Below are 23,736 nucleotides of genomic sequence, written 5' to 3' on the forward strand. Positions count from 1 at the left end.
ACCAATGAATCTCTCGACCTAGAAATTTCTTCTAGATCGAGAGACTGATTTTATCCATCTATTAAATATATTCTGATGCTGTTCTGGTGAAATATTAGGGGACGCATGCAGCAAACTGTTTTCTGTACAGTGAGAGGTTATTTGCCTCCGTCATTTATAGAAGAGTTTCGAGGAGATAAGTGATACTATAAGGTGCGTGTCATCGTTGTGTGATGTTAAATAAAATGGTACCACCAGAATGAAAGAGACATGGAAGCGTCAAATGGTAGGAAATGCCTCCCATAATTCCAGCGAAGACCTAAAAAGACAACCTACAGTTTGAACAAGAACGAACATTCAGCTGTTTCAGTTATTTGTTTTGTTTTTTTTTTGGTTGAAGCCAATATTTAGATCGGAATAGTGGAAATAGTAATCAGATCCAAGAAAGGAGTAGTTATTACCATTGTAGTGACAAAGAAGGCGAGACTGAGAATAGCTGGAGGACATTGAACAAAAGGAAATGTACTAGAAGTTATATTTTTGTTAGTAAGAGGATAGCTGAAATCTACTACATATTTGATAGTAGAAGTAGACTAGTAGAAGTAGATAGTAGAAGGAGACTAAATGGAGAATTTGTGTTAGATCATTGCTGAGCAAATACGTGGACATGTCTTTCATCTTGATCAGTGAAAGATTAAAGAGAAGCCAATGATTTGTGGACGATGAAGTTCAGAAGGAAGTTGGCTTCATTGGTTCAGCATGTAGACTGCAGAAATTCTAGTCTCGGAAATATGTGTACAATACGGATGGTTAATAGATGGCGATTTTAGATGTACAGTACTAATGTTGAGGTGCAAGTGTTGGTGAAACGGAAGTAGAAGTGGAGTGTGTGTGTGTGTGTGTGTGAGAGAGAGAGAGAGAGAGAGAGAGAGAGAGAAATGACTCTTCATAAAATTAGCAAAAATATTCACACAGTGCATTGTTTTCAGAAAATGTTTTTATGAAATCCATAATCATATTTTTAAGTGCCTGCCTAGCTTTGTGATAGCTTTCAACCTAAATTTACAGAAGAACCATTATTACAGTTTGATTGTCGTTGCCAAGAAAAGGAACTTTTTTATCCCACTATTCTTCAAAATCGATCCAAAAATACACAGAAATACGTATGAAGACAAATAAATACTAGTTAACTGTAGTAGTGGAAATATTGCTTTCATTTTTCTAGCACGCCACAAAAATGCACTCAATTACGAAGAGGATAGATGGTGGAGATACCTGCTTGCCAATTCCGAAATGGCAACCAACAGAAATGCTTAACTTGGTTTGTGAAATAAAAAGGTAGAGGATTTATTATTATTATAAGTCACCTCTATGTAGTCCCTGGAATCATCGCTAGAGGTCACTTTACACTACACGAAGTATATTATATAATATGTTTACATCACATTTTTAAATTGAAAACGTTCCGCAAGAGACTATAAATAAAATAAATAAAATTCTAACTAAACTAATCCTTTACACGCTGAAGTTTTACTAACTAGATCTTGCAGATGCACACGGTGAAAACTGAGAACGAAATGAATGAGATAAGGACATTGCGTGCATCAGAGTCCCTTGTCGACTACGAACCATGAAATCATTAATTAATGGGTACAAAAAAGCGGTGCATCGAAATTTATGTAGGATGAAGATCACGCCATCAGTTTTGTAATTAACTGAGTTTAGAAGAACAGTAGTATTTCTTTGTCGGCGTTAAATATTACAATGTTTGGTTTAAGTTTAGTTTTTTTTTGCTTTTGTTTTCTTTAGAGATAATGCTTGAAGGGTTTGCCATGATGTGAGCAGAGGAGATTTTTTTTATTTCCAAAAGCCATTAACTAAAAATTTGGTTTCATGGACCGAAGCTATATAATCTGAAAATGTGTACATCATCTTGTCAGATTATTTACATTTTTATTTGATAAATAATTGTATCAAATTGTTTACCTCGTCTACCAAAAACAAGTCTGTTAAAAGATCTAGCACCAATAACAGATACTTTCTTCAAGGTTTGCTCCAGAAAACTTTGATATGCGCTATTGTCTTGATTACCTTCCATCCTACCTGTTGGTAATTTCACATAATTACTTCCCACCATCTCGTGTAGGAAGTAATTTCGTCCTTCTTCCATGCAGCGTATTCCCAGGCCCACACTGAGCCAATTTATTTTCTCTTTTCATTAAATATTCCCATCCTAACAGTTTGTCATTATCTTCGGATGTTGTTTCCCACCATCATTTATGTTTCCTGTTGTTGTTTGTTTCTGAACAATAACAAGTTTATCAAGCTGCAAAACCGTATTCGTCATGAGAATAACGTCCATAAAAACATTCCCATAAATTTATCGTTTTCAGATATTGTCACAAAGTCTGATGAACGAGAGTGTCCCACTCGATTAATCTTTCAAAAAAAGCATTTAAAATGAATGTATTTTTCACGATATTGGTGATTTGTTTACAAAAAAATGCCTTAGGGAAACCTAAAACTTTTGTCCAAAGTCAGTGCTAATCACATAAACTAATTTTGAAAAACAGAAGCTTAATTGACTTATTTTCCGCAAGCGTCTATTTTTTAAATGATAATTTATTCAAATCTGGAAACCATGATACGGAATATCGCATACATGTATGAAAAGTCATAAATAAACAGTATAAAAATGCATACGGTGGGAAAATAATACACAAACTGTGATGACAGAATGCTGTAGTTGGTGGATGCTTTGTTGGTAGAGAGTTGTAGAGTAGGTGTCCTCTCTCGGTGAGTCTTTGGACTCCTTGGAGGTGTCAAGTAATAAATTTATACGTATGCACTGCATACATTTATTACGGGAAATATATTTTTAATGCATATACAATTCAAATTAAACATATTTCGAATGAGAAAACACTACATGTGTTTCGAATATCATTTGGGCAAGAACTTTCTACCGCTTTTAATAAATAAAGAAACAAAAAAAAATGAATTAGTATATTCTAATAAACTATGAATTCGATAGGATTCTGAGAGACGGTTTAAAACATTTCTCCAATCAGCCTACATACACAAGATGGTGTGAACACGTTCATTGAATAGTTGTTAACATAAACGTGTAACTATTTCGCTTTAGGTGAAGGAAGCAAAGAAAGATGAAGATTTCGATCAAACCAGTATCAGATCATTCTTTGCAATGCACTCACTGGACAACGTTTGAATTAAAAACCGAAAGTAATCATTCAACCAGAAAAATTAGATACTAGATTGTAGCTAAATTGCCTGGAGGATAAACATGTACAGAATATTTGATAGGAGCACTGGAATGGGAAATATTAAGTGTTTGGAGAGTGATCGAGATTATCTGGTATTATTATCATGTGGATGTGAGATCGTTAGATAGTTAATGCTTCAGAATGTCGACCTATTCGATCAGTGCAGGTGGAAAAGGTAATTCGGAATTAAGACCAGGCCACCTGAGACTATAAGGTCACGCACTATTTTCTGTTAGTTGCATGTGTTCGTGTGTCCTGTTTGTCTGTTGCGTGATGGAAAAACCTCGGCTTTCCTGAAGTGGAAAATAGGCATGTGGTTTACCAGGTCACTTATCAAATGATCTAGTGATCTTAATGTTGTTTTTACCATTTAAGATCGTTTATTTCGAACGTAAACTTATAGAAATCAGTACTACAAATGCCTAAATAACAATCGACAGTAGAAGTGATGTCGCGAGACACGATTAATATTTTCAATACTATAATTTCACAATCACAATCTGTATCTCTTTTATAACGTAATAATAGATTATCTTTATTTTGTGAATATTGTTACTTCGTGTTGTGCTTTGCTCTTGATTTTATCGTGCACGTACACACGAAGGAGAGGGGTGGGGTTATCATTTATCAATAAAACATCGGGAAAGTTATTCTTATATGATCTTTATTTAGCAATCTTAAAAAGCAGTTAAATCAGTATGTAATGATTTTAAAAGTCAATGATAATTCTTGGTTTAATCAAAATATGTATTTGTTTTCTGAAGTTTTATTTTGAATTTTAAAACCAACGTTTAGCCTAATCAAAAAATAATAAAAATGCCATGAAATGATACGAAAAACTAACTTATTATCAGTAATAGACACTTGTAGGACATTATGAGATGCAAAAATTCATACCACGTGCTACAAGGATTTTTTTTATTTATCTTTGTATTCAAAAAGCATTATGCAGGTAACGGACAAAACAAAATGGAAACACTGAACTCCTGGATCGCGATCGGTAGTTGAAATGCAGTGTCCACGATTCATCAAACACAGATGCAGTTGATATGAAAATATACTCCCGACATTCCTAGGGAAGTGTGCATAAAGGCAAACGGAGGCTTGTCACCGTTTATTGCATATTAGAATGGAATCCAGAAAGGACCTCAGTGACTTTGAAAGGAGCGTGATTGTTGGAGTCAGGCTAGCAGGTGCATCTGTGACCATCACAGCTGAAATAGCACATGTTAGTCGAGGAACAGTCTCTAAGGTTATGTGAGCATGGCAGTTGACAGAACAAACATCATCAGAGAAATGCAATAGTGGACGAAAGCACTTACTGCAAGAGAGGGACGTTCGAGCATTAGTTCGCCTGTACCAAGAAAAATAGGCGAGCTATTGCTGAGCAATTGTGTGAAAAATTCAACACCAATTGTAAGAAACCCATTTCAATAAAAACTCCGCGCCGGGAACTACACAACGTTGGATATCATGGTCGGGTTGCCTTACACAAGCCTTTGATCACTCTCGTCAACGCACGTTGTCGCGTCCAATGGTGCAGAGATCCCAGGCAGTGGACTACACAACAGTACAGGAATGTGATATGGTCCAATAAATCCACGTTCACACTTTTTGCTGCAAATGGAAGAATACATGTGTGGGATCAGCCTAAGGAAGATTACCAGCCATAGTGCTTGTTTCAAAACTGGTTTGGGTGGTTCTGGAATGGACAGGCGCATTGTAGTGAAATGTAATGCAAACACGCAATCTCATGCCATGGTTTGGGTCCACTTGTTGTACAAGGCAAACTGGATGCTGCACGCTATCTTTCAGTCATAAGAGATCATCTTCATCCCATGTTGACACACTTTTCTTCTACGCAGCCATCCACGTTTCAACAGGATAATGCTTCCATTCACCGAGCAAATGTGGTCACCCAGTGGTTTGTGGAACATGACGGTGAGGTGTCCTGTCTGCATGGCCATCCCAATCGCTTGACTTAAATCCTATAGAATTTTGGAGAGAGCACTCACGCAACGTTTCCTGCCTTCAAAGAACAAAGAGGCGAATTGATCCAGTTTTTGTTTCAGACGAAAGGTGTAAAATTCCTGCTGTTGAAGTCCGCACACTGACAGTCTCTTTCTCGAAGAATACAGGCTGAACTAGACACCCACGCCATATTAATCGAAAATGGCATTATTTCCAATTTTTTGGCCATTACCTGCATAACATCTTACTTGTTAGCTTCAATGGATTGCCATAGCCATGCCGAGTAACTTGATTCCGTAGAAACCTAAGAACCTAAAATTCTTCACTTCTTTGGTGGGACTTGAACCCGCCTAAACCTTTCCCATCAAACGTGCAGCGTGTATCTTTTTTACGTATTGAGATCTGGGGTTCGTGTTTGATACACGAAGTAAAATACACAATAAAAAAACTAATAATAATGTACATTCGAAAAACTGGAACAACAAACTGTTTACATTTTTATAAATTACGTCTTGAAAAGCATTTACATTCACACAGTTTAATTTTTATTTAAAATGATAAAATATTGTTCACTATAGCATGCGACTTATAATTACTTTTTTAAAATCATTTAAAATATTTCAATAAAAATTTACCTGGTTCTCCGAAGATTGATTCTAGCACACCAGTAGCGTTGAAGGATGTTCTTGTCGTCATGTTCTCTAAAATTGCAAAAAAAAAAAAAAAAAATCACTTCACTTAAATACATCGTTCATTAATAGACTATTGACTTTTATGCAAACTAAAATCAGTAACGGTATATCCATGATATTTCTCTGCATTAAAATAAAAATAATACGCATATTAATGTCAGGGAGAGAGAGAGAGAGAGGATCAATGTTCCAAACTTCTTGCGTGCGTCGTAGTCATCTGCATATATAGAAGAGTCAGTCACCTTGTCATCGCCCACTACATGAATATTTGATGACGTAACGGTTGTAAACTAATGACTAAACGTAATGACTTGCTGAAACAAAAGTTGAATCATTAACCTCATCTAAAATCTATCGTGATCTCAAAACATAGATTGTGTGTTTAAAAGTTCCGTTTTGTTCATTACAACTAATGGACTAAAAGATATTTCATTAAATGACACTGCTAAGTTATGCGCATGCGTTAAGAATTACAAATAATTGCTTTTTAAATAAAATTAAAAGAGGTGTATTGTATATTTTAAATATAATTCTTTCATTTTTTTTATTTATATTGAAAATATATTATTATTTACAATAGTTTTTAGCATTTCATTTTTTTATATTGAAAAAGATAAAATAAATCTTGAAAATCATATTTTTAGCATAATACAAACATATAAAAGATATAAAAGATATACCATTTATTGACACTGCTACGTTATGCGCATGCGTTAAGAATTTTAAATATTTACTTTCTAAATAAATTTAAAAGAGGTGTATTGTATACTTTAAATATATTTTTTTATTTTTGTTTTATTTTATATTGAAAAAAATATTATTTACAGTAGTTTTTATTATTTTATTTTTTTATAATGAAAAAGACAAAAAAATCTTGAAAATCATTTTACCATAATACAAACACGTTATATTTACATTTGGATTTAATTTTTTTAATTATTTTAATATTTTACATTTTAGAGTTCTCCTTACTTTCAGAACTTAAAAACAAAGACTAACAATTTCAGAGATTTGAAAACCTAGCTGACTATCGAGTATTTTTCGAGATGTTTCCCTTTTATATTTTCCGATCGATTCTGGGTCATCCTCTTGAGCTCAGCAACAACATAATCATTTCTAGCCGAACTACCTTGACTCTCCTCAAAGATCAAATAACCTCAAAAAAGTGCGTTCCATTTACAGTTCATGCCTATAGCATTAACACCACCCTCGGCAGTGCGCATGACCTTTTCGTTTCTTCAGTTTAACGTAGTTCAAGGTCAACAAGTTAGAATATGAGGAAGTTACTAGTTTGTAATTGAAGGAAACGGATATATTCAGCTGTTAAGTGTTCTGTTTGTATGACAAAAGACGTGAAAATTTAAACAATGAAAAAACTATAAATGCATTGTGATGTCTACAGAATCTTTACAAACAGAAATACGCCTAACTAGGACAAAAATATTTTGTGCATGTAATCTGATGAATGCTATTTTTTCTTCCTTTTATTTATTCTTAACCCTGAATTTCAGAATATTTTACACAACTGCTGACAGTATTCCTGCATATTTATCTGCCTTTATACTTTAAGATAGTCATCAAAGCATTACAAACCATCAAACCACAAAATGACGATACCACCGAACTCGGTCATCACACTCAATTAAACATAGTTACATGTTACTAAAGGGGAAGTGGTAACAAAGAATTCGTTGTTAACTTATAAATTGCATACACGAACCCTAAAATTTCTAAAACTGGTTGGACATCATATTTGGTTTGGAAGAGCAGTCACATATGTCGTGTCCTGCTGTCCTTGAAACCTGAATTCTACTATGGAAGAAATCCGGGGTTATTATTACTCCCCCCCCCATGATTTTCGAAGCCTTATTTTAAAATTAAAGTCTACCTTTATTGACGAGTGTCTGTTAAATAAAGATGCATAACATTCATCAGATATATTAATGCCGACCTTGTTCATCTGGTTATTATTTTTGTTGTTATTTCATCTTCGTGCGAGAGATGAGACAATGGTAAGGATTTACCTTCTGGGGGTGGGAGCTCCAAGTGACCTCGAATGTCGTAAATTTTTTTCATGGAGATGTTAATAGTAATCATTTGCCTCTCACCGAAAGTGAAATTATGCCCGTACTTATACACTGCTAAGTATACTTTACTAGATGTAAAATTAATTTTTACGACGAAGCCGAGAAAAAAGTATTGTGTTTTGTTTGTTCATTTTTTTGTGGTGAGACATCACTGATGCATTTCACAATCAGTTATTTACGAGGAAAGAGTAATTTGACAAAGTTTTTCCTCCGTCATAATAGACAAACCAGCCAAAGAACATCGCCTTCTGTTTTCATATTGTAAACACGTTCTTCTTTTTAACTAACTCCTCACGTGTCGATTTTTATTGTTATTTTAGAAGTATTGTGCTCAGACAAGGAATATCCAGTTTTGTTATTGTTAAATGATGGATTTTGGATAACGTTGACTAGACTATTCAAGTTATTAGCAATGTGGCAGAGTTCAAAGTACCCTGATCTCTAATTACAAACTCTGTAATGTCACATGGGTAATATATGCCACTTTAGTATAAATAGAATTAAATGAACAATCAAGATAATTATATAATGCATAACTAACACGTTTTACCTGGAAAAGACTGAAGTCCACTGCGAGTTTGTGCTGTTACCACTTGGAGTGGTAACAGCACAAACTCGCAGGTTATTCAGCGCATGCTTTATATATTAGTGATAAATGTTGATTTAATATAGATGACACAAAGCATAAAAATGTAAATCAAATTCCAATGGACATCGCATACACTAAGCTGCAGTCGAAGTGCTCCTTCAGCGACAAAAAACAAGCTGAAACGAAGAGATTAGCAAACCAGAAAGGATACCCATCATCGAAGCCAGTCACCAGTCCTGAAAGAGAAACACCAAACTCTCAGGCTATTTCAAACTGGTTTAAATGTTCCAAAAGAAGGTTGGCAAACATTGAAGATAGGATGATCCTCTCTACATCAAACATGGACATTTTTATACCAAAAAGAGAAGCTCAATTTGGAAACCTATGGCAAAATGAAGTAATAATTTGCACTTCGCTACATTACTACCTATAAGTACACGTACAGAAGACATAAGATTAATTTAAAATTACTAAACTCTTCACATGCATTATTGACCCCTCATTATTCGACCAATGTTGTTTCTATTAGAGCCGTGAATCAGTTTGTGTATTTAAAATCGATAAAATACGAATACGAACTACACTGAATAAAGATCGCTATAGAAATCCTTTTCCAGATTCAAATAGCGAACAGTTTTTTTACTCTGTAGACAAAAGGTTTCACTTTTTATCAAATGCCTTGAAGGCTTCGACTGATCGGTCTTTTCACAGCTCATTTACTTGCGTAAAACTCACAATGGAACTCTAAAAAAAAATGCAAAACAACCTCTTGTCTAAGGTTATCACTGAAGCAAGACATTTCGTCGGATTCCTTTTGGCTTCTGAAAGGATATCAGCAAATTTCGTAAAAAAGAAAAAAATCATTAGGTTAACTGCAATGGTAGTTAGCCTAGATGTGGATCGAATTCGTATTAGTACACGCACGCAATAGGATAGCATGTACCTTTACCAGTCTTAGAGGTCAACAGCATGTACAGTTACACTGCTTTTTTTTTTTTTAATGGTATTTTAAATAAACAGCTTTTTTTGCATTTTTAAAATACTGTAAAACACTGATAAAATATATATATATATTGAATTTTCCAGATGTTCAAATCATAATAACATATCCTTGCAGAAGTTTATATTATGCGTTACATTTTATCATATGCTGACCGGCCGTTATTCTAGTTGAAATGCTTTCTCGGTACTCACCACACCGTTGATGTAGACCACCAAAACATACTAAACCCAGTTATGCACTGTTTATTCTTCATGCTCAACTAAATATCATTATATTTGTTGACACTACACTAGTGACAGACAATGTTGTCATTCTGAATGACAGAGAGAAGCTGCGTGTTGGTATCAACGCATATTATTTCGTTAAGATTTGCATATACCATGTGAGTTATTGATCTCATAAGGGTTCAAAATGGTCTTGATAACCAAGGGCTAATATTATTTGTGTCATCACGGCGTTGAACTGACATACTTCAGTTATAATACGTAATGCACTTCTTTTATTTATTTTGTGTAGCTTATGTCTTGATTATTATTATTATTATTATTATTATTATTATTATTATTATTATTATTATTATTATTATTATATGCACTTAATTTTCAATGATAAATAATGTAAAAGTTCTGTGGGTGTACGCAAAAGAGAAGTGAATCCAGGATGATTATACACTCGTACGGTGGTGAGTTTTGTAAGGTTTTACTCTTTACATTTGTTCATCCTTGCGATACTGCATGCGTTTGCTAACTGACGTTCAAAATATGTACGTGTGCGTGCTTTATGATTGTTAATATTATAATTATGATTAAGAGGAAAATGATTTTGTATTCTCTTTAAAATATTGATTTAAAATTTCACATACACTTCATTTAACATCATTAAAAATATAACCTGCTTAAATATTATTTTAAATCAACTAAATCGCAAATAAATAAAAAAAAAAAACATCTGGTTTTAAGTATCCGCTAACAGTTAAGGTCCTTTAAATTTTAAAAAAGTAATAAAATTCATAAACTTTTCTCATATTATAAAAACAAGAAATCATTCAAATTTATTAAATTTATATTTCGTTAGACGCACATGAAAACTTCTAAGGATCCACTAGCGATTCAGGATTGAGAAACTGCTCTAAACGTTATTAAAATATAGACGATGAAATTAAAGAAATGCCCATAGATTTATTATTTTTGTATGCTTAGTTGTCGATTAACATTACTGTGTAGTTTCTAAAAATGCCACTGTAGAATCACAGAACAAATGAATATATGGTATTGACCGAGCACTGGAATCTTATTACAATTTTAGTTTGACCAAACAATACATTTTTACGTACCTGACTGAGAACAACTGAGTATCGCTTCAGTAGCCATACTTCCGAAATGATCTAATGTCAGTAATCAAAATGGACAAACAGTCAATTCCTTTGAGAGATGGCGCTTTGAACATTCAAGTGAATCTTTCAGCTTGCTTCTGATACCGCAACAAGAAATTTCTTTTGTACGTACTAAACGCCACGGTTAGTGTTGTTAAGTAAAAATCCCATGCAAAACTGAGCATTCACAGCAGATTCATCTCAGAATAAGGTTGGCGGAAGACTATCTAAATGATTAATTAGCATAATCAAGGAGGCTTTTTCTGATGCTGCAATTTAATGCTAACTAGCCAGTCGCGAAGTGTAGCGTCTACTGCCGTTCACTGCTCTCTTATACAACATAACACCACGTAATCTTTCTCAACGTTTCCGGGTCACTTTTCCGCTTGGACAGGGAGGTTAGGTTATATGATGTTACATCACTTTCCGGTAGGCCAACGGCACTTTTATTAGCCAAGACCTGTTTCACAGCAAGATGATCCCAACGAAAGAATTGTGGAGACTCGTTTTCACGATAATAGCTGGAAGATGATGCTTTAATTTCTGGTTTAGTAGTATTCGTAAATAGCTTATCTATAATTCAGGAAGAGGGTTGATTCTAATTATAAACTACACCAAAACATTTTGATAAAATTACTTTTTTGTGGATAAATTACCCAACTAATCTAATACGAAACGAAAGATTATTGCCAAATGAATCTAATACGAAACGAAATATTATTGCCAAACGAATCTAATACGAAACGAAATGTTATTGCCAAACGAATCTAATACGAAACAAAAAATTATTGCCAAACGATTCCAATAGAATAACAATATCATTGTCGTTTGGCAACTTATACGTAAATTAGCTTCAAAAATTACTTTAAATTAACACTTAAAAATTACTTAATATTTTCGGTTACACAAACGATTATAAGATAAAATACATTAAAACATTGAATCTATACATTATTCTATAAATGCACTGGTAATTCTAAAGTTATTTTTGCTTATTAGTCGCATTAAACCAAACAGCTCAAACTACGCATAATGAAAAGTTGTTCAAATGTACATTGCAACGAATTACAAGAAAAACAATATAACTTACCTAAAAATATGGAATAAGCAGCAGAATTCCTGTATAGTTTTTTTCACCTTTGATTTGCTAAGCTAAACGTGGAAATACTTCGCTGTATATATATATACATATATATATATTCGGGAAGAAGTTTTAAAAACGTTTTCACTGGATGATAATGTCAACAAAGGAAATGAAGAGCGCTGTAAGCTCTAACTTATTTCTGCAATCAAAAAAAAAAAAAAAAAAGATAACAACAGCAAGAAAAAAAGAAAAACAATGAATAAATTCACGCCTAATATTAACTAACGGCAAAATATCGGAGTGGTCAATAACAACTGTCCCTCTCAGTACGTTGCTCGACCTATCTGAAGAGGAACAATCTCTAGCGAGTGGTTTGAACTGTGTCACAAGGCCCAACGAGCCAATTATAAGCTACGGTACGTTTGGCCTCATTCACACACACACGCACGCACACACGCACACACACACACACACGTACGTACATACACGTGTATATGAATATGATCAAGGAAGAGAAAAGTAAACGTAAATCTATGCCACCCTTCCTCTCTCTCTCTCTCTCTCTCTCTCTCTCTCTCTCTCTCTCCCCTGGTATCATGTGGACGTTCACAATTAAGGTCTTTACCCCTAGAAAATGCCCTCAACACATACAACTATCCATCGCTTGTGTTACTTCCCTTTTAGATGGCAAGCAATTCGTAACATGTTTTGTTGAAAATATATTCAAGAGTACACATAAGTTAACAAACCTCAGTTGATTTTTTACAATACTACTTTTTTTTTAGGTATGAAGTAGTCTAAAAGTCTTCCTGCTAATTCTAGTTTCAATTTTTTTTTTTTTTTTTTTTTTTTTTTTTTTTTTTGACATTGGTATGTCAAGTGATTCAGTGTTCTGTCTCAATTTCCTGGATAGCAATTTAAGAAAATTCATTAATTTTAATAATTATGACTTTGATATGTAATTCTGATATTAATTTCTATTTACGAAAATAAACAGCAATGAGAACATAACAATAATATTTCACTCAAATTGAAAAATAGCTTTCCAAATTTTTATTTAAATAAAAATAATTAAAATATATAGCACATCGTTTTCATTTTTATATAAAATGTACATTACTTTTAATCAATATAATGAGTATAATGAACATATGATGATTATATAACTTTTTATATAATACAACATACAATTTATTAGAAAGGAATATTATAGTGACTATAAAGATATTTCTAATAAGTTGAACAGCCTGGACCACCTCCTTTCTCAAGAATTCTGAACATTTTGTTTCGATTATTAAAGACAAGTTTCGATTATGGTAAGTTTCGATGCTATTTTCCTTCTTTATTAATGTGTCTACAGAAGAGGTTTTAATTCTTTTAAAAGATAAATTATGAAAAACGTTATGTCACTTCTTACCCATTACGTAAATTCTGGTCATTTCCTTGGCCCATGGCTAAGCCAAACAGAACTTTATCTTGGACATGGGCAACCCAGTATCTCTTATATTTAGAAAGCTTTGAGGGAAAAGTTCCTTCCGATTAAAGTGAATGTTATGGAAAATGTATATTGATGATGTTTTCTTAATTTGGTGTCATGGACTAGATTCTTTAAAGGAGTTCCTGAACCATCTGAAGTAATACCCAAAAAGTACAATTTTCGTCGAAGTTGAAGTTAATGGTTCGTTCCTGGATGTCAGATTTACTAGTCCATCAGAAAATCTGAAGATCTCTATTTATAGAAACACCACATATACCAATAGATACCATTAAGCGCAATCTCATCACTGTCCACACATCATTTCTACATTAGGTAAACGGGCTCGTTCCCCCCCCCCTCCTCAGTGAAGACGAGATTACCAAAGAACTACAATTTCTTTTTACAACTTTTCAGAAGAACGGCTATCGTACTGACGGACTGTTAGTAAGCTTCAATTTAACCCACCTGTTCTTCCTTTTCATCAAAGTTAGCTAAAATTCTCAAGAAATTTAAAATCCGCACTAAATTTACTCTCTTTCCAAACTCCGTTCCTTACTCGGTACGCCTAAACCAAAACATGATGGCCTAAAGTATCCAGGAATTTGTCGTCTTTGGTGAATCTACACTGTGCCCTATTTGGGTCACACAGAGAAATCCATTGAGTTGCGTATGGAAGAACATGCGAGAGACATCACATATGACAGAACTAGCGCTTTATCTAAGATTCCATCACTCATCCACTTATTTGGAACAAATCAGAAAACATTTTTAGATGCTATGATGAGTTTGAGAGAAGAATTTTGAAATCAATTTTCCACATTTTCCACAATACTGTGGCATCCAAAAGTCCTTCAAATGTCAGCAATGAGTTTGCAAGTTAACTGATAGCTGTTGTTCTCTTGTCATGTATGTTTTTGTATTTCTCTTTTCATGTTATGCACCTGATGAGGTCTTCTAAGAAGAAAACTAGTTGTGAGCTCAAATAATAAATAGTTTTCTTTGTTTTTTGGTATCTCCTGGTTTCTAGTAATTAATGTATATATATACATTTATTATAATGTATGTATGTATGCATCGTGCCATATAAAGAATCATGTGTTTGTATCCGGTATAAATTGGAGGAATATGATTCTCCCAAGTCAGTGCAACTGGGTCCGGGTGAAATGGCTTCGAACTGGAGTTTGAAAGAGGCGTTGAGATAGGATACCATGTTATTGCTGATAACATGGTATCCTATGTTACATGGTATCCAATACCATGGTATCAGCAATACCATCGTATTGCTGATAAATTGCCGATAAAATCGGCCATCCCTTATCAACAATCACCGATACCATACTAAGATGGAAACGCTGAGAGTCAAGTGTAAGTACTATTATGACTCACCCTACTCACTGAACATTAACGTAGGGTGCTACGAAGGCCATTCATCGGCAGACATGTTGAATGCAGAGCTGTGGGCATCAACTAGACCACTAAACTTCACAACATTTAAAACCGAGGCTCACAACATGGGTTTCCATGGTATGACCGCAATATTCAAGTCCCCACATTACCCGAATCAACATGGAACATCGTCTTCAGTGGTGCAAAGAGCATGTATAGTAGGATGTTGAAGCTTGGAAAGCTGTATTATGCAACGGCGATTCACGCTACACTCGCTAACGAGCAGACGGACTGGTGTCGGTGTGGCCGATGCCTCGTGAACATCTCTTACCAGAGTGCGCAACCCCAACTATGAAATTCGGTGGTGGCGGTGTGATGATATGGTCCTGTTTTTTTGTACATCGAACTCCGAAAGGTATCTTGAACATTGTGGACGATGCAATGTTTCGTACTTTGTGGTTTCTACGGAACTGGCATTGTCTTTTTCAGCAAGACAATGCACTGTGTCATAAAGCTGCTACAGTAACTGCGTGGTTTGTGTACAATGTTCAACCTTACTGAACATTTGTAGGATGAACCGTGTCGAGTGAGATCAAGGGACGTTCGCCCCCACAACAGTCCAAAATCTCATTACATGCGTACAGGAAGAAAGTTCCAAAATTCTCATTGATCGCTATCCTACGCTTGTCGAAAGTAAGCCCGGCAGGTTTGCTGCAGTCATCGTTGGGAAACGAAATCCTACATCTTATTAAGGTAGCCATGACTGTTTGTTCCTCACACTATGGTGTCTGTTGACTTCTTTCCAAGCAGTGTACACAAACACATTTCCTAGAAAAGCACATTTTTTCTCACGGATTTAATACAAAGAATTTGATCAGAAATTTTATTTTTTATTATTTTTAATGGATTTCCGAGTATGGAAGAGAGGTACAGAAATCATTAAAATTATTTCGTTTGCTGTCCGATAGTGCCATAGAATTCAAGGCTGAGATTGTGGGTAGAGGATGATGCATATGAAATTAAATTTGTACGAGCTATGGTTTGTTTATTAATCTCCTATTAACAATTTTTCTTCTAGGGAATAAGGAGCATGCATCACTCCATTATATTATGTTAGTTAATTATGTTAGTTCCGTGGTTTTGAGATGTGAACTGTAGACTCGGATATACTACTATTAGCGGAAGAAGACGTAAAGAAAGTTGTGAAACGAAATGAACCTTACGGACTAAGCAACAGAAGAGGAAGAAAACCCTGATTTATTCAGATTTGAATCAATTTCAAATCAATCTGCTAGGATTGGCAATCAGAATATCCCTTTGGAGACTAAAGAAACTGACGGGTGCATTTCTGTGAGAGAAGCAATCGTATTAAAAGTTATTTGCTAAGAAGTCTCCATGAGATCTTGTATATTATTACATGCAAAATTTATGGAGTGTAGAAAATGGAAGGTGAATTCGCTGCAAGTTAAATCTCAATGGCTCTGTACCTCCAACAAAGATCAAAGCAAAAACTCGAAACAGAACAATTCTCACGCAAGCGTCCAAAAAATCACTTAGCAAAAGGAACGCTTCCAAAACACACCCGTGTAACTGAAATATCAAACAAGCATGATCATGCCTACTAGTACAAGTGTAACATTTCTTGATTTATCAGCGATGCAACACTTCTTACGAAAAAAAAAAAAGAACAAGAAATAAGAGAATAGTTAGTAAGTGTTAACAGTTCAATGGCATAATTCAATGCTCTTTTCCATTTACAGGACATTGAAACTGTTTTTGATAGAAGTTAACATCCTCGTATATAATTTACAACACCGAAATGACGCCTATTTCTTTCTATTTCAATAATCCAGATATCACGTCTTACAGCCAAGTTGATGTTCGATCCTTTGTGTCAAAAGATATTCATCAGTCACTATTTTGAAGATGAAACGTCTAATGATTTCCTATTGATGACTTAAACCGTTTAGAATAGAAATTAAATCCAATTTTTAAATTTTCATTTAATTTAAATTTTAAAAAAAAATTATAACTCGAAATTTAATTGGAGTTTTAAATATTAAATTAAATTTTAATTTATAAATGTAATTTTATTTTTAAAATTAAAATTAAATACGTTTAAAAATTAAATTTATAGCAAATTGCATTAAAGTTTGAAAATAAAAATTAAAAGTTGATTGCGTTAATATATAAGCCTACCTGTATGTTCGGGTATCAGCTTATTGTATGAGCTTTTCATAAAACAACGAATAGTCATCAGAGATGTAATTCATAATTAAAATCGGCACATCGATTAACAGAATTATGAATCTGCTTCACATCCATTGGTCAGTCACACACGTGGAAATAGGACTTGACAATTTCTGCATATGTTAAAAGATCACCGTTAAGAAATCGCAATGCTGGAGTTACCCGTGTCATACCTGCACTGCTTCTAAACGAAAACTCCAGTCACCTTTACAATGATTCAAAGGGCTTATTTTTTCCTCCTCTAGCAGATTTAGGACACAAATTACGGTGTGCTTCCGTTACCTTTATTGTTTTCATGAGATATCCATCGTAATCTGAAAGCTACTAATCCGTCTTTGATAACAGAATGCCGGTAATGTTATCTTTTACCATAGGAAATGTCTCGCTCTGTAAAATTACCTCTTAAAGCAGCTACAGAGCTTAGTTTCGTGAAAATAGAAAACTTGGATTAGTCATGCAGCTTCAATTCGGAAACAGAGTTTGTTTAGTCAGCAAAATGAACAACTCTGTTTCCTGAAGAATCTCTATTGACAACTTTATGCTTGATTTCTCTTCCTTCGTATATAAAAAAGGGCAAAAATGCTATTTGGGAAGATGATATTAGGAAAAAAAAATAATCATCAGTTCAATAATATTTTTCGGAATTTTTTTGTAAAATTCAAAGCAATGAGGATGATACAAATTTATAATATTTAAAGAGTAAGCAGTTGTTCAAGTTAAACCAATACTTGGAAAAGGAACAGAAGCAAGCATCTTTATATCAAGAACACGAATTTTATTCTTGTTTGAGCTCTTGTTGGAGATCCAAGACCTCGAATATAGAACAAGAATTCAAATTACGCAAAGTGGCGAAGTTTGTTATGCAGGTAATAAATATTTCAGTTATTCGAAATGCGTTCAGTAAACGAAACTTTGAACTAAATGCAAAAGTCAACTAAGAAAAATAATATATGAGATTAAATTTGTTTGGAATTGTGGGAGTGCCAAATAAAGTTAAGTATTTGAAAGAATTTAGAATTATCATGAATTCTAGTAAGTCACGTGTATTATTTTGACTAAAAAATCATTGAGTTGGTTACAGTTGTTAGAAGCTTGATGCAAGAAAGGCTAGTGTATCATGTTTGGTAATTGAGTGCTTTGGAGAATGAAAAGCCCTGCAAACGAGGCTAAGCCTTGTTTTCATTCCTTTTATTGGCTTTGTAAAATTGGGACAACCCTTGGATTATTGGCCAACAATCTACAAGTGCTTTTCGCCGAATTACTTTCGATGTCTTGATGTAGTGTAATCGTTTGACTGTGAATATCTGAAAAGGGGTTCGTTTTCGATTAAGTTAATTTCCTGGAAGTTTAAAAAAAATAAAAAAATCTCTCTAATACAATGTTTTCTTCACATTTTATTCTAGAGATGTTTTTGACTGCTTCGGCTATCAAAATGTACGACTTAACACAAAATCGAAGTCGTCAAATAAAATTTAAATTTCTTGAATGAGATTATTATGTTCATTGTTTGTTGTAAGCAAGTATTAAAATAATTATTTTCTCTTATTTTAGTCACAATAGGAGCACGCATTAAAATAATAATAATGATAATTTTCCCGTTGATTCAATGCCATCTGCTTCTCTCCATTGTTTTCTCTTCATAGAAGCTATTCTTTTAAAGGCATTGTGTTTGTCGGTCTGAGACTGACAAACACAATGCTCTTTAATAATAATAATTTTAAAAAAAAGCAAGGAACAGCACGCGAATCGTATGAGTAACAGTCATGACCTCCCAGATACGCGAACCCGAAAGTCACCACCACCTGCCTATAGAATGACAGCTTTAAGTTACATTTATCCATCGCTTCTATAACCAGCTCATGAAACAAACAGTAAAAATGTCTTTCGTAAAAATGCATTTCGTAAAAATGCATCACCCAGTGACATCCATATGAAGGAAGAAAAAGGATGACCTAATGGAGATGGCTGGAGAAATGCTGGCATCGGGAAGGCTTCAACAGAGAAAGATGGAGGCAAATGGGGAAGGCCTATAATCATAAATGGTTATAAATAAAAGGCTTAGTAGAAGAAAAAATATATATAAGCAAAATTTTGCAATAAGACAGTCGTTTTTCATGTAAACGTATTTCCAGTGCATATTATAAAAAATTTGCCTTTTTATTTGAATATGTACGGTTTATAAATCCAGAAAATCACGTGTCGCCTGCAGTAGGTCAACAGTGCATTTTTCGTCATTCTCCTTTATATTTTGCACGTGAGTTTAAGCTAACCTGAGGCGAAGTAGTTTATTGCTTCGTTGGTCAAAAATCATCTATCTGCCACTAGGCCTGCCAAGTAGGTCGCTTTGTGTGCTTATATTTTGAAGGACTGAAAAACGACGTATCAACTCCACCAGAAAGTGTTACGTGTCTAAATTAGGGTTTACATAAACATACAAGGCCTATGTAATCAAAATTCTGATCATAGATAATGAATCTACTTCAAAGAGTAATGAGATACGTCACGCGAAATAAAATGATGCAAGAAATACCTGCTCTGCAATATGCGCTTATGATTCGTTCGTTTATATAAGCCGAAAATAGTAGCAGTTTTGTTTCACACAGCAAATATGAGTCAAAACAATCTAAAAAGATGTGTCTAATATATAAATAATTTTAAAATAACCCTACACGTCACCAAATGACTGCAAGAATTAATAGCTTACAAAATAACAAAAAAGCACTAATTATAGTCGAGTATACGGGCTACAACTACACAAAAGTCTGTGCCTTTTGGATAGTGTAATACCAAAGCAACTAGTTCCGAAAGTTGTATTTTCAAGAGATGTATCTCTTTCGAGTTTCAAAAGATAAATCTTTTGAAACTCGAAATGTATGTTTGTCGCTTATCTACGAAATAACAATGAATATTTTTACTTTTCTTTTTTTTTCAGTAATGTTAATACTAAGATGAGGCCTTTGTTGGTTTTTTTTCTGCGACAACATATTGTAAAAAATTCTGTGTACCATCTTTTAATTGTAATATATTATATTACGTATATATATAATGTCCACACTAGCTTGTATGTTTCCACACTAACTTGTCTGTATATATTATATACAGACAATTTCCACACTAATTTTATATGTATGTATGTATATATTATATATATATATAATATACAGGGTGTTCGGGATAAATTTGACATATTTATAATTAATTATATTTTTCCGTAAGTTACATGTATTAACACACACTTCTCTTCATTTAAAAGTTTGGACCCTTCTTCATTCATATACAAGATGTCAGAAAGGATGGATAGCTGGAACCCACCTGAATCATGGAAGAGAATAACTTGTATCATGATGATTCGTGCCCGCCATCAAAATAAGGATATTACGACTGCTGCCCAATGCTCCCTGAATACAGTAAAAACAATCAGGCATGAACTAGAGACTTGCAATGGTGACTACGAGGATGTAGCAAGAAGAAAGATCCCTAGCAGACGATCTGATTGCGTTTGTACAGCAGAATTCCTCGCAAATCTGCAGGAACAGGTGTTGAAGAACCCTGGCATTGGAATTCGGGCTTTGTTCGTGGAGTTGCTAACTGTAGTCAAGCCCTGGATAACAAGGGTAGCCAATGGTAGGCCGTATGTATGGCAGCAGGATTCGGCCCCTTGCCACACCTCTGGGAAAAGTCAAAAATGGTTGTCTGAAAATTTCTACGACTTCACCAGTCCAAATGTTTGGCCTCCAAACTCCCCAGACCTTAACCCCATGGATTATTTTGTATGGGGCGCAGTTGAAAAAGACACCAATCGCACTTCCAGTAATACAAAAGCCCAGTTAATGGATAAAATTAAAACAGTTTTTGCGGCCCTTCCCAGGGAGACTGTAGCATCAGCTTGTTCGAGGTTCCGAAGCAGAATTGAAGCTGTGATCGATGCTAATGGTGGTTATTTTGAGTAAATCTTGTTGATAGTATTGTAATTAACTCTGCCTGTAATGTTTTTTTGTCAATTCATTAAATTTAATAGATACAAAGAAGATTTTCTTTTTCCTTACGAAACTGTCAAATTTATCCCGAACACCCTGTATATATATATACTAGGGGGCACCTCCCCTCCGACGCATACGGCGCCCCCCCCCCCCGAGTTCCGGACTGGTAGGCCGGTTCTCCTTGAATTCTGATGACCTTAAATTCTGCCCCCCCCCCTCTTTGTAGATGTTGTAGTTCATTTTTTACTCTTCATCATCTCACAGTATAGATCTGGCACGATGTGCTAGGGTTGAGATGATACCCACTTCCTGTGCAGGATAGTGATGCGAGGACGCATGCAGGTGTGTGTGTGTAGATTTTTTTGAAGATTGAGATTTTAATAAAATCATATATATATATGTAGAAAGTATTTTTAACTTGGATATAATTATGTTAAAGATACCAAGCAATTTTAAACCTGGTTTTACTCCATTATATACTTATATACTTTCGACATTTATATCTCCTCCTGAGATTTTTATTTAATAAGGTTAAAACACCTTATGGTAACTTGTTTTGGTAAAATACTTACAAGCTCTGTATTACTAAAATCTTGGTATTTCTAGCCTGGCTACCACTGCTGAGACCTCAATAAAGGTCGAAACCGGTCTGGGTAGTGGCCCCTTGCCTTTAATACTAAAATCTTGGTATGTCTAGCCTGGCTACCACTGCTGAGACCTCAATAAAGGTCGAAACCGGTCTGGGTAGTGGCCCCTTGCCTTTAATACTAAAATCTTGGTATTTCTAGCCTGGCTACCACTGCTGAGACCTCAATAAAGGTCGAAACCGGTCTGGGTAGTGGCCCCTTGCCTTTAATACAAAACATCATACATCCCCTTCTTGGAGATGTGTTTTGGCATTTACGGTAAATATTAAGATTAGTGATCAGAGCTTGCTCCACCTTTACCACGAGTTGCCTCGGTCTTGCACTACCTGTGGGATCAGCTAGTCTTGCATCAATTGCAGGCGCAAACTTGACATTTTGTCTGTTTGCTCACTTGGGATATGGAGTAAAACCAGGTTTAAAATTGCTTGGTATATATATATACTTGGTATATATACGTAATATATATATATATATATATATATATATATATATATATATATATATATATATATATATATATATATATATATATATATATATATATATTACGTATATATACAATGTCCACACTAGCTTGTGTATATATATATAAGCTCTAATCACTATTCTTAGTATATCCCATAATGTAAAACACATCTCACTAAGAGATGTATACTGTTATACATCATGGGAAATACTTTACCCACCTTTACAACGAGTTGCCCTGATGTTGCACTACCTTTAGACTTGAACTACTTTCAGGCGCAAACTTAACTGTTTTGCTTACTTGGGAGAAGGAGTAAAAAAGAAAACCAAGTTTATAAAATTACTTGGTATCCTTAATATTATCCGCAAGGTAAAAAACCGTTTCACATCTTTATCTCATCCAGAGTTTCTTATTCAAAGTAAAAGCACTTTGTAGCAACTTGTATAGGTAAAATTGATAAGGCTCTGTATTACTAAAAACCTTGGTATTTCAGGGTCTAGCTACTCACTGAGGAGACCTTAAAAAAAGGTTGAAACCGGTCTGGGTAGTGAACCCCCACCCCACCCCACCCATAATGTATAACAGTATACATCTCTTAGTGAGATGTGTTTTACATTATGGGATATACTAAGAATAGTGATTAGAGCTTTACCGACCTTTACTATGAGTTGCCCTGGTGTTGCATTATCTTTTGACTTGAACTACGTTCAGGCCCAAACCTAATTGTTTTGCTTACTTGGGAGAAGGAGTAAAAAAACCAATATGTATATATATATATATATTTTTTTTTTTTTCAAAATTCATTTTTACTCGGTTGGAATATTATAAAAGCTTCAATGACTGTTACCGAGAGATAAAAAGATGACAAGATATATTTAAAAAAGATACTACTAGTTTACTAGTTTCGTTACATGAACATCCTCAGGTATCACAATCAAAGAAGTATATAAAAAATTACAGACTTAAAATTGTAATAACAGATCAAGTATAAAAAGACAGTAGCGTGTTTGAAAAAATGCAAGTATGAGTTCCAAACAAACGAATACTACGCGCTGTCGCGAGTGCGCCAGTACTGAACAGAAGCAACTTGTGCGTCAGAGAGACTGTAACTCAGGCTGTTGTTGATATGCGAGGAATCTAGAGAAATTTCCCTAGATTCAACAATCTTTCTTTCAAGTTCATCGTAGCACACATGGATGTTAGAAGTTTCAGTCCAGTTTACAATGTGCTGGCGGCCTTCGTCTGAGTTAGCTGAAAAGAGAACGTGGCTAGAGAGAGTGCTAGCTCTAGTCCTGTTATAGGAGATATCTCTACGGTGTTCATCCAAACGTAGAAGGATGGATTTAGCAGTCTGTCCATAGTATGGCTTTCCACAATCACACAAAATCTTGTACACTCCTGGAAACTGAGTAGGAAGATGTTTCTGTTTATGTTTGCTAAGTTGAACGAAGTTTTGGAAGCGTAGTGAA

At 34.5% G+C, this 23,736-nt stretch overlaps 1 protein-coding gene across 1 annotated transcript in view; it reads right to left on the minus strand.

Moving 5' to 3' along the window:
- LOC150093079 (very long chain fatty acid elongase 1-like) overlaps positions 1-5,930 on the minus strand; it is a 28,966-nt gene extending 23,036 nt beyond the window's left edge. Inside the window, exon 1 of the mRNA XM_090414151.1 lies at positions 5,870-5,930. Within this exon, the coding sequence (XP_090270277.1) occupies positions 5,870-5,930 (61 nt within the window). The remainder of the gene's footprint in view (positions 1-5,869) is intronic.
- Between the last annotated feature and the right edge of the window lie 17,806 nt (positions 5,931-23,736).

This window comes from Typopeltis vanoorti, chromosome 24, assembly GCF_054136105.1.
Source record: "Typopeltis vanoorti isolate ZY-2024b chromosome 24, IOZ_Tvanoo_1.0, whole genome shotgun sequence".
NCBI lineage: Eukaryota > Metazoa > Arthropoda > Arachnida > Uropygi > Thelyphonidae > Typopeltis > Typopeltis vanoorti.